General features: G+C 36.5%; 1 protein-coding gene and 1 non-coding gene across 5 annotated transcripts in view; both read left to right on the forward strand.

Moving 5' to 3' along the window:
* Window positions 1-14116, forward strand: part of ARID4B (AT-rich interaction domain 4B) — a 137560-nt gene that overhangs the window by 70997 nt on the left and 52447 nt on the right. For all 4 annotated transcript variants that reach the window (XR_009550201.1, XM_060191951.1, XM_060191954.1 and 1 more), the window contains exons 8-12: window positions 333-471; window positions 4384-4463; window positions 7436-7512; window positions 9295-9449; window positions 13778-13850. Coding sequence is in view for 3 of the 4 variants with exons in the window: in XM_060191951.1 (XP_060047934.1) it covers window positions 333-471; window positions 4384-4463; window positions 7436-7512; window positions 9295-9449; window positions 13778-13850 (524 nt within the window). In the remaining variant the exon portion in view is untranslated. The remainder of the gene's footprint in view (window positions 1-332; window positions 472-4383; window positions 4464-7435; window positions 7513-9294; window positions 9450-13777; window positions 13851-14116) is intronic.
* LOC132539193 (small Cajal body-specific RNA 11) lies at window positions 9939-10080 on the forward strand. The gene has a single exon (XR_009550487.1). It is a non-coding gene; the product is annotated as a small Cajal body-specific RNA 11 (non-coding RNA).

Here is a 14116-nt window from a genome sequence, read left to right on the forward strand (position 1 = left end):
AATATAAAGTTACTGTCTCTAAAATTACTTGAATGTGACAGTGGAATATTGTATACTTTAATACAATACTGGCTTGTTTAATATGGGGCCTTCAGCTTTTTGAGAATTTGGGAACCAGTTTTAATGTTCTGCTCTTAACCATAATCTTTTAAAATAGCAGTAAGTGACCCCAAAGTATTTTTAGGAAGATATAATATGTTTTCTTTTACCGAGAATTTTAGAGAACTATTTAAAGATTTCAGTTACCTCTTTTGTGAGTATTATGTAACGGAATAAGATTTCCAGAGTACTTAAATTCATCAACTTACTCATGCTTATTTTTATTTATCTAGACCAGAGGAAGAGTCTTCCTCATCCTCCAGTGATGAAGATGAGGATGATAGGAAACAGACGGACGAACTATTAGGAAAAGTTGTATGTGTAGATTATGTTAGTTTGGATAAAAAGAAAGCATTATGGTTTCCTGCATTGGTGAGTAACTTCAGTATAAAAAAAATTAATTTTCAGCTATGAAAATTAGTAGTAAATGATTTTTATTATTGGTTTTTATAGTTACAAAGTGGGAAAAAATTTTTTATTTAGTCTATAGAAAGATTACTTTTAAAAAAAATTGTAATTCTACCATACAAAAGACAATAAAATAAAATTTTTCATTTCTGTGTATTAAATGATGTCTACCATCCTTCTTAGTAACCTTGTTTTATATATTTTATCCCAGATGCCAAAATCTGTGTTACACACCTAAGTATTGTCCAGTAAATGTCACATCTTATTACAATTTATGGGGAAAATGTAATAAATTTAAATACTTTATAATGACTTTGTACTTCCCCTTTTTTTTTTTTTAACCTCCAGGCTTATTGCTGAGGCTCAGTGCCTGCACCATGAATTCACTCCTATTAGAAGCCATTTTTCCCCCTTTTGTTGCCCTTGTTGTGGTTATTGTTGTTGTTGTTGTTAATGTTGTTTGTTGTTGGATAGGACAGAGAGAAATGGAGAGAGGAGGGGAAGACAGAGATGGGGAGAGAAAGATAGACACCTGCAGACCTGCTTCACCGCCTGTGAAGCGACTCCCCTGCAGGTGGGGAGCTGGGAGCTGGAACTACCATCCTTATCTTATGCCGGTCCTTGCACTTTGTGCCACGTGCGCTTAACATGCTGTGCTACCGCCCAACCCCTGTACTTCCACTTTATCAAGCCAATATTTACTGGATGCCTTGTAAGTGTAAGAGTTATGCTAAAACCTTTTTAGGGATTATCAGGAAAATCTTGTTATTTAATTCTCATTTAGAGATGAAAGGAAACTCAGTATTAGAAGACAGAACTCCTAGGGGACCTGGAGCCAGATGACTCAGTGATGAGTGCCTGCCTTACTTGCAGGAGTCACTGGGTTTCCTAAAGCACTAAGATTACGGTTAACTTTTTTTTTTTTTTCCTGAAAAACATGGTTTGCATAACACTTATATATGTCTTTTTCTAAAACAAAAGGAACATTAAACTTTTTATTATAGGGTGCAGGTGGTGGTGATATGCCTGGTAGAGTGCTCATTACCATGCTCAAAGACCTGAGTGCAAGCCCTGGTACCCACCTCCAGTGAGGGAAACTTCATGAGTGGTAGAGCAGTGCTGCAGGTGTCTGTCACTCTCTCTTTCTCTTTCTCTATCACTCACCCTTTACCAAAAAAGAAAAGTGAACGAAAGAAAAAAAAGTTAGGGGATTGGCAGGAGTAGTGGAGTTGTGTAGGCACTTTTAACTCCAGTGATAACTCTGGTGTGAAAAAAAAAAAATTTACTCCCTCTGTAGTATTTTCAACACTTAACGATTATTGTGTTAGAATTTTAAGGAGTTTGCTTGATAATGAGAAAATTATTTAAGGAATTATCATAATGAATGAACAGTGATCTGACCTTTATTAAATCATTATTTTAAAATTTTCATTATTATTATTATATGTTAATCTCTTCCTCAAATTGATATGTTATAGACAGTGCTGGTTTTCTGTCATGGTGTGAGATTTTGTTGTAAATCATACAGTCTTGATATGATCATTGAAACAATATTTGTTTTTCTTTCAGAATTAGTTTTTTTGAAATTTAGTACATTTTTCAAACGTTTTGAAAGTACCATCTTAGAAGATAATTACATTCTCCTAGCAACCATAAGAACCCACTCTGTAATGGAGCATTGTCCCTGGCTAGACATTGTGCTTAGCTTGTCTACATAAGTGATCTCATTTAGGTCAAATAGTAACTGAGAATAAAAAGTATTTACTCCCTTTTTAAGATGAGATCTTAACTTCTAGGACTAATAGACTCCTTTTCTTCAATTTCCTTCATCATTTCTTCTCTAACCAATCTCTAAGTGTTATTGTTGAAGTTTCAGCACGTATCACTTCATATTCTTTCTAGGATGATCTCATCGTATTTTATAGCTCAGTTGCAAAGATAACAAATTGAAATGCCTTAGGGGCTAAGGAAATAACATACATGGGTGAACAGAATAAATTATGGATTGTGGTTCCTGCAACAGAATGGAAAATGAAACCTATTACATACCACTGTTAGCACTAGCTAAAATCATAATATTTGTCATTTTGAAAACCCTAAATTCATGGAGAAAGAAGGGACAGTGGATCTGGCTCACTATATTAGATTAAAATTTCAGACTTCTGATGTTTGCTGTATTGTTCCTTAACTGTCTGAAGAATTTAGATCTCTAATCTCCAAATCTTTGTCTTTTTAATATCTCCATTTGGATAAAGTGGAATTTTTTAGCTCTTCAAAATTTACTATAAGCCTAAACCTAGTTTATTCTCTCCTTTATGTTCAAATTTGGCACTTCTGTTGTTTCTTCTCATATTGAATGGCATTCCCCAAGGCAAAACCTTAGAACCCTCTTTTCTATTAACTTTTCTCCCTAATTTCTCCAATATTTCTCATTCATTTAATTTTCCATTGGTACTGCTTCAGTTTATTTGTGATTTAGTGATTCTTTAGACTATAAAATTACAGGTTTTGCACTGCACTCACCACCAAAGTCCTGTGAAAACACACACACACCCCTACCTTTCAGAAGTCTTAGAGACAGTTTGCTGATAAGGTAATTCTCCCTCTGGCCCTAATGCCTCAAATTCTTGTGTTTCTCCTTCTGGCCCTAACGCCTCAAATTCTTGTGTTTGAATTCTCTATATTTCACGTGAGAATAAACTCCTCCATTAGCTGTGTTCTGGTCCCTTACTTGCTTCACTAAGCATAATCACCTCAAATTCTATCCATTTTGTCCCATAGGACACAATAATACCTTTAAATTTACAATATTGTATTCCATTGAGAATGTGTTCCTTAATTCTTTTAGCTTCTGAGATCAGATGAGATCGGGCATGTTCAGGGTGGTATGGCCGTAGACTCCATAACTCTTTTATTCTGGTTCATTTTCATAGCAACCAAAGTAATTTATGTCCAAAGGATTAACATAGTCTGCAAGATGGGAAAGTCTGCACCCTATTTATCTTATTTATCCCATGCAATACATTTATCCACACTGACCTTTTGCTTCCTGGAGTGGGTTTCACTGCTTTCTGTCATAGTCCTTCCCTGTAATTTGTTTCCTTTGCTTACTATAGTACATGCCTATACTACACCACAGAGGTGTGTGTGTTTGTGTTTGTTCATCCGTGTCTCCATCCATGTGTCCACACACAAAAACACCTTTAGCTAAGGAAATTTCTACTCAATCTTCTAAAGCAGAACTTAAATTTTGAATCCTTGAGAGAGCAGTCCCTCACTACTTAATGAATGACTTAGAGTAACAGTTAAATAAACTTGCACTTGTTTAGTGTTTTGATTTCCCATCTAGAATGCAAGCTCCATGTGGGAAAGGAATAGTGACTGTTTTAGCCTCTGGCTTCTATCTTCTTGTGATAGATAGCTGCAAAATGCTAATGATCATCTTGAAAGTAGGCTTTGTCAGGGCTGGGCAGGATGCACCAGCAGAGCACTTATGCTCCTGTGTACAAGGACTCTGGTGCAAGTCCCCAGTCCTCACCTGTAACAGGTGGGGATTGGGGGCTCCACAAGCTGTAGTGCAGTACTGCAGGTGTCTTTTTCTCTCCTTCTGTCTCCCTCTCTGTTTTTCTCTGGCAGCCCCTCCCACCCCCCCAAAAAAAAATCTGTACCAAAAAGCAATGTGGATAATCTAGAGAGATAGAAGGACACAGTATAATTTTAGATTACTTACGTTCCCACGTGTTTATTCCTGTTTATCCTCAAATTAAAGTAGTTTAACTTTAAAATTTATTTTAAAAAATTTAAGTATTAGGTAATTATCTAATGTCAGTAAATATACTTTTCAGTTCTAATAGTTTTACTTTTTTTTTTTTAAAGGTGGTTTGTCCTGACTGTAGTGATGAAATTGCTGTGAAGAAAGATAATATTCTTGTTCGATCTTTCAAAGATGGCAAGTTGTAAGTATAAATTACTTGACATAAGGCATGCTATTTTTCTAAATTAGATTTGTTACAGGACTCTGTGTGTGTGTGTGTGTATGTACTTCATCATAGAAGGTTTGAAGTACAATTGTTTGATTAATTGTTTTTTCTTTATTGGTATTAATGGTTTACAGTCAACAGTACTTTGCACATCAGTTTTCCACATAACAATTCAACCCCCTCTAGGTCCTCCTCTGCCATCATGTTCCAGGACCTGAACTCACCCACCCCCACCCCCAGAGTCTTTTACTTTGGTGCAGTAGTACAATTGTTTTTAAAAGTCATTGAGTAGGAATCCAGGTAGTGGTGAACCTGGTTGAGTATGCACATTATAGTGTGCAAGGAACCAGGTTCAAGCTTCTCAGTCTCCACCTGCAGGAGGGAAAGTTTTACAAACAGTGCTGCAGATGTGTCTTTGTCTCTGTCTCTGTCTCTCCCTCTCCCACCTATTTCCCCTATCCCTCTCAATTTCTGTCTCTAAGGAAATTAAAAAAAAAAAAAAATCATTAAGTAGGGGCCAAAGAGTGGTGCACCTAGTTGAGCTCACAAGTTACTATGGGCAAGGACCCAGATTCAGACACCCAGTCCCCACCCGCAGGTTTCACTGGTCAAACAGTGCTATAGGTATCTTTCTCCCTCTCTGTCTCCTCTTCCCCTCTCAGTTTCTCTGTGTCCTATCCAATAAAATAAAAAATAAAGAAAATTATTAAGTGTCTGTCTTCCAGAGATAGTTTCCAGCACAAGCCAGAGCTGAACAGTGTTCTGGTTAAAATTAAAAAATGAAAATATATATATATATAATTAAATAAAGCATATTAGTCTTACATAGTAGTATGTTTTCCACATGCATATTGCTCTTCCAAACTAAACTTTTAGTATAATTTGTCAGTATTTGTCTTAATTAAGCTTAGTGATACTTGTTGTGTAGCAATTAAATTTAGTATGAGAGGATTAAAATGGTTTACTACTGATGTATGTTAAGCATTAAGGAAAAAAAAATTTTTTTTTCCCCTCCACAGTTATTGCTGAAGCTCAGTGCCTGCACTATGAATCCACTGCTCCTGGAGGCTATTTTTTCCCTTTTTGTTGCCCTCAGTTTATCATTGTTGTTTTTATTATTGTTGTTATTGTTGCTGTCGTTGTTGGATAGGACAAAAGGAAATGAGAGAGAAGGGGAAGACAGAGGGAGAAAGACACCTGCTGATCTGCTTCACCGCTTGTGAAGTGACCCCACCCCCACCCCGCCGGTGGGAGCCATGTCTTGAACCAGAATCCCTACACTGGTCCTTGAGCTTTACATGATGTGTGCTTAACCCGCTGTGCTACTGCCTGGCCCCTGAAAAAAAAATTAAGACAATTTTAAAAACTTTTCACCACTTAAGAAGCTTTCCCCCTGCAGATGGGGACCAGGGTCTTGAACCTGGGTCTTTGCTGAGCTCTGACTTATGGCAGTGTGGGTGATTTAACTTGGAACTTTTGAGCCTCAGACATGAGGGTCTCTTTACATAACCATTATGCTATCTACCCCCACCCTTGTTTGAAAAATTTAAAGTAAATATAAATAACAGTTTAAAATATATTTGGTATAATTTTCTTTAAATTTGTATGGTCCAGTTGATCAAAACAAATGGAGAAAAGCTAAATAATTTATTAGATCAAGTGGGGATATGCATGGCAAACAGTAAAACCTTTACCACTTGCCTAAATCTTGCTTCTTCTTATGATTGAGATTGTTCATGAACAGCCTTAAAGTGTATATCAGAAGTTTATTTTTGGATTTCTTTTTGATTTAAAAAAAAAATGGTGTGGGTGGTCCAGGAGGTGGCGCTGTGGCTATGGTACTAGAGTCTCAAACATGAGGTCCTCAGTTCAGTCCCTGGCAGCACATGTACCAGAGTAATGCCTGATTCTTTCTCTCCTCCTATCTTTCTCATTAATAAATAATTTAAAAAAAAAAAAATGGTGTGAGGGGGAAGTTGGGCAGTAGCGCAGTGAGTTAAATGCACGTGGTGCAAAGCACAAGGACCAGCCAGGGTAAGGATCCCAATTCGAGCCCCCGATCCCCACCTGCAGGGGAGTCGCTTCACAGGCGGTGAAGCAGGTCTGCAGGTGTCTCTCTGTCTTCCCTTCCTCTCTCCATTTCTCTCTGTCCTATCTAACAACAACAACATCAATTACAACAACAATCATAGCTACAACAATAATAAAAACAAGGGCAACAAAAGGGAAAATAAATAAATAAATGGTGGGGGGGTGAGAAAAAGCTCACCCACTGGAGGGTTCACCTCACCAAATGAATCCCTGTTGAGCCCCACAAGACATACCATGGAATACATCAGGGGTGTACAAGAATGGTGGAGTGATGCCATAGTGTCCATCTCCTCTCCTAAATGAAAAGTGATGAAAAGGGGTCAGAGGGTAGATAGCATAATGGTTATGCAAACAGACTCTCATGCCTGAGGCTCCAAAGTCCCAGGTAATCCCCTGCACCACCATAAGCCAGAGCTGACCAGTGCTCTGGTTAAAAAAGAAAAAAGAAAGAAAAAGAAAAAAAAAGTGACGAAAAGGGAGGGTACTCGACTTAGGGTATCGTGCATAGATCTCCAGTGCTAGAAAACAATTTTAAGAAAATTTTGCATGATAAGCTATATTCTTGGGTTGGTGCTTTCAGCTATCTGGATATCTTTATTACTGAATTTAACAGAAACCTTTGCTACTCGAGAACATTCTGTTGTTCCTAAAAAAAAATGTTTTCATAAGGTGCAGGTAACTATAAGAATACTCTGTCTAGCATATTTTATAGAATTTTCAGCTTTATGTACCATCACTTCCATTGTAAATATTAGTATTTCCATATTTACATTACCGTTCTATGGTGCGTAATCACAGTCTTAATTAATATCTGTATTTTTCTGTTTTTTTCTTTAAAATTAAAAAAAAAAAAATAGTGCTTCAGTACCAAGAAAAGATGTCCATGAAATTACTAGTGATACTGCACCAAAGCCTGATGCTATATTAAAACAAGGTAAGAATAACCTTGAAATAAATCATAATTTCTTAACTTTAAAATGTTTTTGAAGAATATAGGTAAGAGAGAGAGAGAGAGAGACAAAGAGACACCTGCAGCACTGCTTCACTGCTTGTGAAGCTTCCTCTGTACAGGTGGAGACAGCAGGCTTGAACCCAGGTCCTCACACATGGTAACATATACAGTCAACCAGGTAAAGAGACAGTTTTCAGGGTACAAGAGAGCTCACTAGGCAGAGTGCTGTTATACTGTGATCATGACCCAAATATGGACCTGGAGCCTGACTCTATGCCTAGGGAAAGCTGTGATGCTGTGGTTTCTTTGCCTCTCTGCCTCTGTCTCTCTTCTTGGAAAAGCTGTCCTGGAGCCATAAAGTTCCAGTGATGACTTAAAAAAAAAAAAATGAAGCACTTGGCTAAAGATGAGAAAGAGCTATATCCTCAGATATTAGTGTGGCTTTTGTCTTGTAGATATGATACCAGTATCTGAATATGATAGACAAATGAAGCTGGCATTTCTCACTATGTTTTCTTAAAGAGTATGGTATGATTACATTGCTTAGTAGTTATTGTAAACAACTTTGTTTCCTCTGTTTTCATCAAAAGTATGTGACAGCCTGACTAAATATCAAGAATTTATGGTTTAGAAATTATCTCCATGTATTTTAATATGAAAATACATGTCTAACTAATTTTAATTTAAACTAACGTATTTTTCTTCAGGTTTATTCTCTATATCTAGAGAATATTTAATTTATCATGTTGTAAATATAGAGAATATGTTCAAATTAGTTTTTCAAATATTGTGTATTGTTGGGGGCAGTGATGGGGAAATATTAATCTGTTAAAAAAAGTCATGATACATTTTTGAATAGAAAAACTAGGGGAGGGTGGGTACTGGTGCACCCAATTGAGCACACCATTTGCAAGGATTCAGGTTCAATCCACCTGTAGTGGGCAAGCTTCATGAGCAGTGAAACAATGCTGTAGATGTCTCCGCTCTCCCCCTACCCCCACCCTCAGTTTCTGCCTGTCTCTATCCAAGTAAATAAATAAAATATTAAATAGAAAGCAATGGATAGAAAAACACTTCATGACTTTCCCAACAACTGAGTAGTGTCGATATAGCACATAGGGGTTTCACTCAAGAGGTTCAGGTTCAGTCCCTGCCAGTTACCTGCTGTCTCTCTTGAAAACAAGCTAGTTTCAATAAAAGAAAAAAAAAGTTGTTGCTAAATGTTGTGATACTTTGTTTAAAAGGAGAAAATTGCTGTTTTCTCTTGTTCTTGCCTAAATCATGTAACAGTGGTTGCAGTTTTTTCATGTATAAAATAGATACCCACTGTTTAAAACTGTTGAGATTAAATGAGCATAGCAAAGCACTTCAGTACCTGTCACATAGCGAACATATCACAAATACCAGCTGTGTTAATGCAGTTGTGCTTTATTTTACTGTCCTGTTCAATATTTTTGGACAGGGATTGGGAGAATGCTCACCTGGTGGGTGTATGCTTTGCCATGTGTGCATAGTTTGAGCCCAAACACCATGGCAGTGGAGGTAGCTTTGGTGTTGTGGTTGTCTTCCCCCCTCCCCCTTAATTCAAATCTGAAATCAAGGGAATGAAAATTTTGACTCTGGAGTAATGGAATTATGCATTTGAGCTATCTCAGTGATATTATATGTGTGTATCTTACTCATTCACTTTTATTGACTTTAAGAGTGGAATACAGATCAGTTGACTGAAGTTTCCCGATTCACACAATTTCTGTGCTTTTCCAGCTTTTGATCAGGCACTTGAGTTTCACAAAAGTAGAGCTATTCCTGCTAACTGGAAGACTGAACTGAAAGAAGATAGTTCTAGCAGTGAAGCGGAGGAGGAAGAGGAGGAGGAAGATGATGAAAAAGAAAAGGAGGATAACAGCAGTGAAGAAGAGGTAAATTAAAATAGTTGATGACTTTTATTCATTTTTAATATTTTATTGGTGCATTAATGGTTTATAGTACAGTTGTTTATATGAGTACAATTTCTCATCTCCCCATGATAAGTGTCAGCAAAACACTCACCCACAACATAGGTCCTTTTCCACTATCACAGTTGATGATTTTTAAAATAAAAGATACATTGGGTTTCATCATAAATCATAGTCATTAATTACTTAAATGTTTTAGGATTAAAATATTTCATAATGAAATTATGTCATAATTATACATATTGCTTGAAATAGAAACCTGATCTTGTAAAATTTAAAATATTTAATATAGTTATTCTCGTATCCTCAAAAAAAGTTTGCTTTTTTTTAAATCCTGCTGTGCATTTTATTATCATATGATTAAGAAAATATCCACCTAATATATCAAAACTCTGTTTTCATCATCACACAGATAACTATCCCTTATGGTGTTTCCTCTAAAATTTTATTAGCTTGTCCTGGCCTATGCTTTTGCTGCTCCCCTGTGCTCACTTCTAACAGAGGGAGTCTGGCAGGACGCACAACAACTCTCCCTCTCAGTTTAGGAGGGCCGTCCTGAGAAAAAGACTGGCTCTTAACGGCACGAGAGGACAACTAAAAAAAATTTTATTAACTACTGGAGATTAAGTATGTTTTCCGTCTAGTGTTAAAGAAAGAATCTGCACAAAAATAAACACTTTTTTTCTTATGCAGTGTTAAAGAATTAACCCAGCTCCTCATGAATGCACAGTACTATTAACAATATACTCTATCCAATTTTTTTATTCTATGTTTTTGATGGGAGAGAGACAGAGAGAGAGAGAGTTTAGAGTACTGTTCCATTGTCTTTGGTACTCCCATCCATGGAGCTGTCCTTGGTACTCTTCATGTGGTTCTGGTCATTGAAGCCAGCCGCTGCTTTACCCATGGTAGGAAACTCGCTTTACTCTTGGATAATCCTGCCCTTGATTTTCTTCCCCTATACAAGTTGATTGATAATTCTAATTTGATTGTAAATAAGATAACATTTTTATGAATTTTTATTTATCATAGTATTAGATTTTATTGTAGTTGTTACTTTAGATTTAATTTTAAGTGACAATTACTATCTATCTGTAAAATTACTAGTGATGTACTAGTGTACTATTTGATGCTTTATTGAACAGCTTCATTGAATTATTGAGATGAGGGAGTCAGGCGGTAGCGCAGCAGGTTAAGTGCACATGGCGTGAAGCGCAGGTACCAGCATAAGGATCCTGGTTCGAGCCCCCGGTACCCCACCTGCAGGGGAGTCACTTCACAGGTGGTGAAGCAGGTCTGCAGGTGTCTTTTTCTCTCCCCCTCTCTGTCTTCCCCATCTCTCTCCATTTCTCTTTGTCCTGTCTAACAACGACAACATCAATAACAACAATAATAACTACAACAACAATAAAAACAAGGGCAACAAAAGGGAAAATAAATAAAATTTTAAAAAATTATTGAGTTAAAGGCTGCAATAATGTCAGTATATAATGTTTTAGGTAAGTTATTCTTCCACTTATCTGTAGTAACTATTGATATTAGTGAAATAGGATTGTCTTGGAGTTTACTTTGTTACTGTGATCTAACTATAGTCATATAATAATGTGTAGAATAAAAAATTTCAACTTTTAGTTTTCTGCCTAGCTGCTTTCTATTTAAAATGTTCAAATGAGCAATATATTCCTTACTTAAAACCTCTTCAGTAGGGCAGAGGAGATAGTATAATAGTTATGTAAAAGACTTCCATGCCTGAACCAGAGCTGAGCAGTGAGTGCTCTGGTAAAAGAAAACTCTTTTGTGATTTCTTTTTTGGTCACTCTTTGTCTTTGTTGTTGTTATTGTTGTTCTCTATCACTTTTTTTTCCCTTTATTGAGGGATTAATAGTTTACAGTTGACAGTAAAATATAATAGTTTGTACATGTATAAAATTTCCACATAACTATACAACCCCCTCTGGGTTCTCTTCTGCCAGCATGTTCAGGACCTGAGCCCTCCTCCCTACCCCAGAGTCTTTTACTTTGGTGCCGTATCTCTCGATCACTTTTCTTGGTATGAATGTCCTCTCTTGAACTTTATGCTGTGTCAATTTCAAATTACCTAACTTACATCTGCTCACCCATGCACCTCTGCTTTCAGTGCATTTTCTTTCCTCCCCAGTCAGCCTTGCACCTTCCTGTTCAGTTTTTTAAAACTTGCTTATCTCACCTCTAAAGTGAAATCTTTTATGAATCATAACCTTCCTCACATTAGGAAGACTACTCCATTTAATAGTCTAAGCTGTTACTATTTTCTATACAATTTTTTTGTTGTAAACACACTTTTTAAAAATATTTATTTCCTTTTGTTGCCCTTGTTGTTTTATTGTTGCAGTTATTATTGATGTCGTTGTTGTTGGATAGGGCAGAGAGAAAAGGACAGAGGTGGGGAAGACGGGGGAGAGAAAGAGAGACACCTGCAGACCTGCTTCACCGCTTGTGAAGTGACTTCCCTGCAGGTGGAGGAGCCAAGGGCTCGAACCGGGATCCTTAAGCTGGTCCTTGCTTTGCGCCACCTGTGCTTAATTCGCTGAGCTACCTCCCGACTCCTGTAAACACACACTTTTGTCTGTTTTCTCCCTAACTGATCCATAAGTTCCTCAAGGATAAAGACCTGCTTGAATTCATATTCAAATATTGTATCTTTGACAACTTATAACATGTACTTATCTGATCAAGAAAATCAGTTACCAAAACTCTCATAGCTTAAAGTTACGATTTACCAATGTTTTCTAAAAGCATAACTGGTTTCTAGAATAAATTTTTAGGGGGCCAGGTGGTGGCGCACTTGATTGAGTGCACATATTACAATATGCAGTGACCCAGGTTCGATCCCCAGTCTCCACCTGCAGGGGGAAGCTTCACAGTGGTGAAGCAGGGCTGCATGTGTCTCTCTTCCTCTGTCTCCCCCTTCCTTCTCCATATCTGGCTGTCTCTATATAATAAAAATAATAAAAAAATTTTTAAAGGAGTAAATTTTTATCAGGAATAAATTTGGCAAATTACGGAAATCAAATATTACACTATGAAAACATTTAAAATAATAAAATTATTTTAAATTTCCTTATATTTATATGTGACTACCTTGACAAATCTCAGTACTTTTGAGCCATGTGTAAATTGATGAATAGAGATTTATCATAAGTCAATCAATAATTATTTCCTGCCCAGTTAGAAAACCTATTAGTTTATAACATGCAGTTTGGGTTGGTTTCAGCTTGCCTTCTTTTGCTGTATATTTGTTTTAAAATTAAGGAAAAGGAACATAACTTATTTAAATAATTACTGTGGACACTTTTTTTTTTTTTTAGATTAAAACGATTTGTTTAGAATATCATTTGAAAAGTATGCTCCTGATTCTATAGATGTATCAGTCAGAGTAACTGTAAAGCCTATGGATATGTTTTGAATCACTTTCTCTGCAGTTACTCCTGACCTTATGTTCTGCAATGACAGGCTCCATTGTTTCTTTTTCTTTTGTTTGATTTAGCACCTAGCATAGTGCCTACACTTACAGGTGCTCATTAAATGTTTGTTGAATGGATGATAGTCACTGAATTGATGAGTTCCTCAATCTCACCTACTACCCTGCTCCTTGCAGGTTGCTTCAGGACCAGCTCCCTACTGCCACAGGCCCTGGCCACAGCAGCAAGAAGCTAGTCCCTCCCTTGTAATTGATAAATCGGGGAACTATTTTATTACTTGAAGATTTCCATAAGTCTGAATCTTCAGGTATTGTAGATCAAGTTTGTTCCCCACTTTACTGATTTTATAAGTTTGAAGTACAATACAGTGGGGCTGCATATGATGAATAAGGATACTTGTAGTTATAGTTAATGGGACCCATTAATAGTTCCTTGAGGAGCAACATTACAGTCAATTTTGATGTTAAACTTTGACCCATTTTAATATAAGTGAGAGTAGGTCTTCTTGAGCCTGTGACCCTTATTTAAGGAGTAGATCTCTGAAATGGTAAAAATTTCATGAACCATCTTGCTATTCTTATTTCTTATATAAGAATTTAAATTTGTGATGGATTCTCATTATTGAGATACCTTTTGGGACTTCCTCTTTTATGCTCTAGGCATAAAAGATTTAGTCTTTTCTGATTTTTAAGAGTTTAGTGTTACTTTTTTTATTTAGTAAGAAATCTGTGAAGTATTTTACTATTAGCCTTTCTGTTGGTAGGAATTCTGCTTATGCTATTTAAGTGCTTATTGAGGAAAATAATATTTTTTTCTTCTGTCTAAAATTAGGAAGAAATAGAACCATTTCCAGAAGAAAGGGAGAACTTTCTTCAGCAGTTGTACAAATTTATGGAAGATAGAGGTAAGTGGTTTTTCTTTTATTCATCATTAATGTGGCAGTTACCAGCTAAATATATACAGTTTTAACAGTGAGAATCCTGTTTATTAATCTCTATGTAACTGATCATCAGGACTATCTTTATTATGTTTTATTTTATTGAGAGATAGAAAACAGACTAGAGCACTGCTCAGCTCTGGCTTATGTTAGTGCAGGTTATTGAACATGGGACTTGGGAACATCAGGCATGAAAGCTTTTTTACATAATTATTGCTATCCCTCCTCCCCAA

Source organism: Erinaceus europaeus, chromosome 6 (genome assembly GCF_950295315.1).
Source record: "Erinaceus europaeus chromosome 6, mEriEur2.1, whole genome shotgun sequence".
Lineage (NCBI taxonomy): Eukaryota > Metazoa > Chordata > Mammalia > Eulipotyphla > Erinaceidae > Erinaceus > Erinaceus europaeus.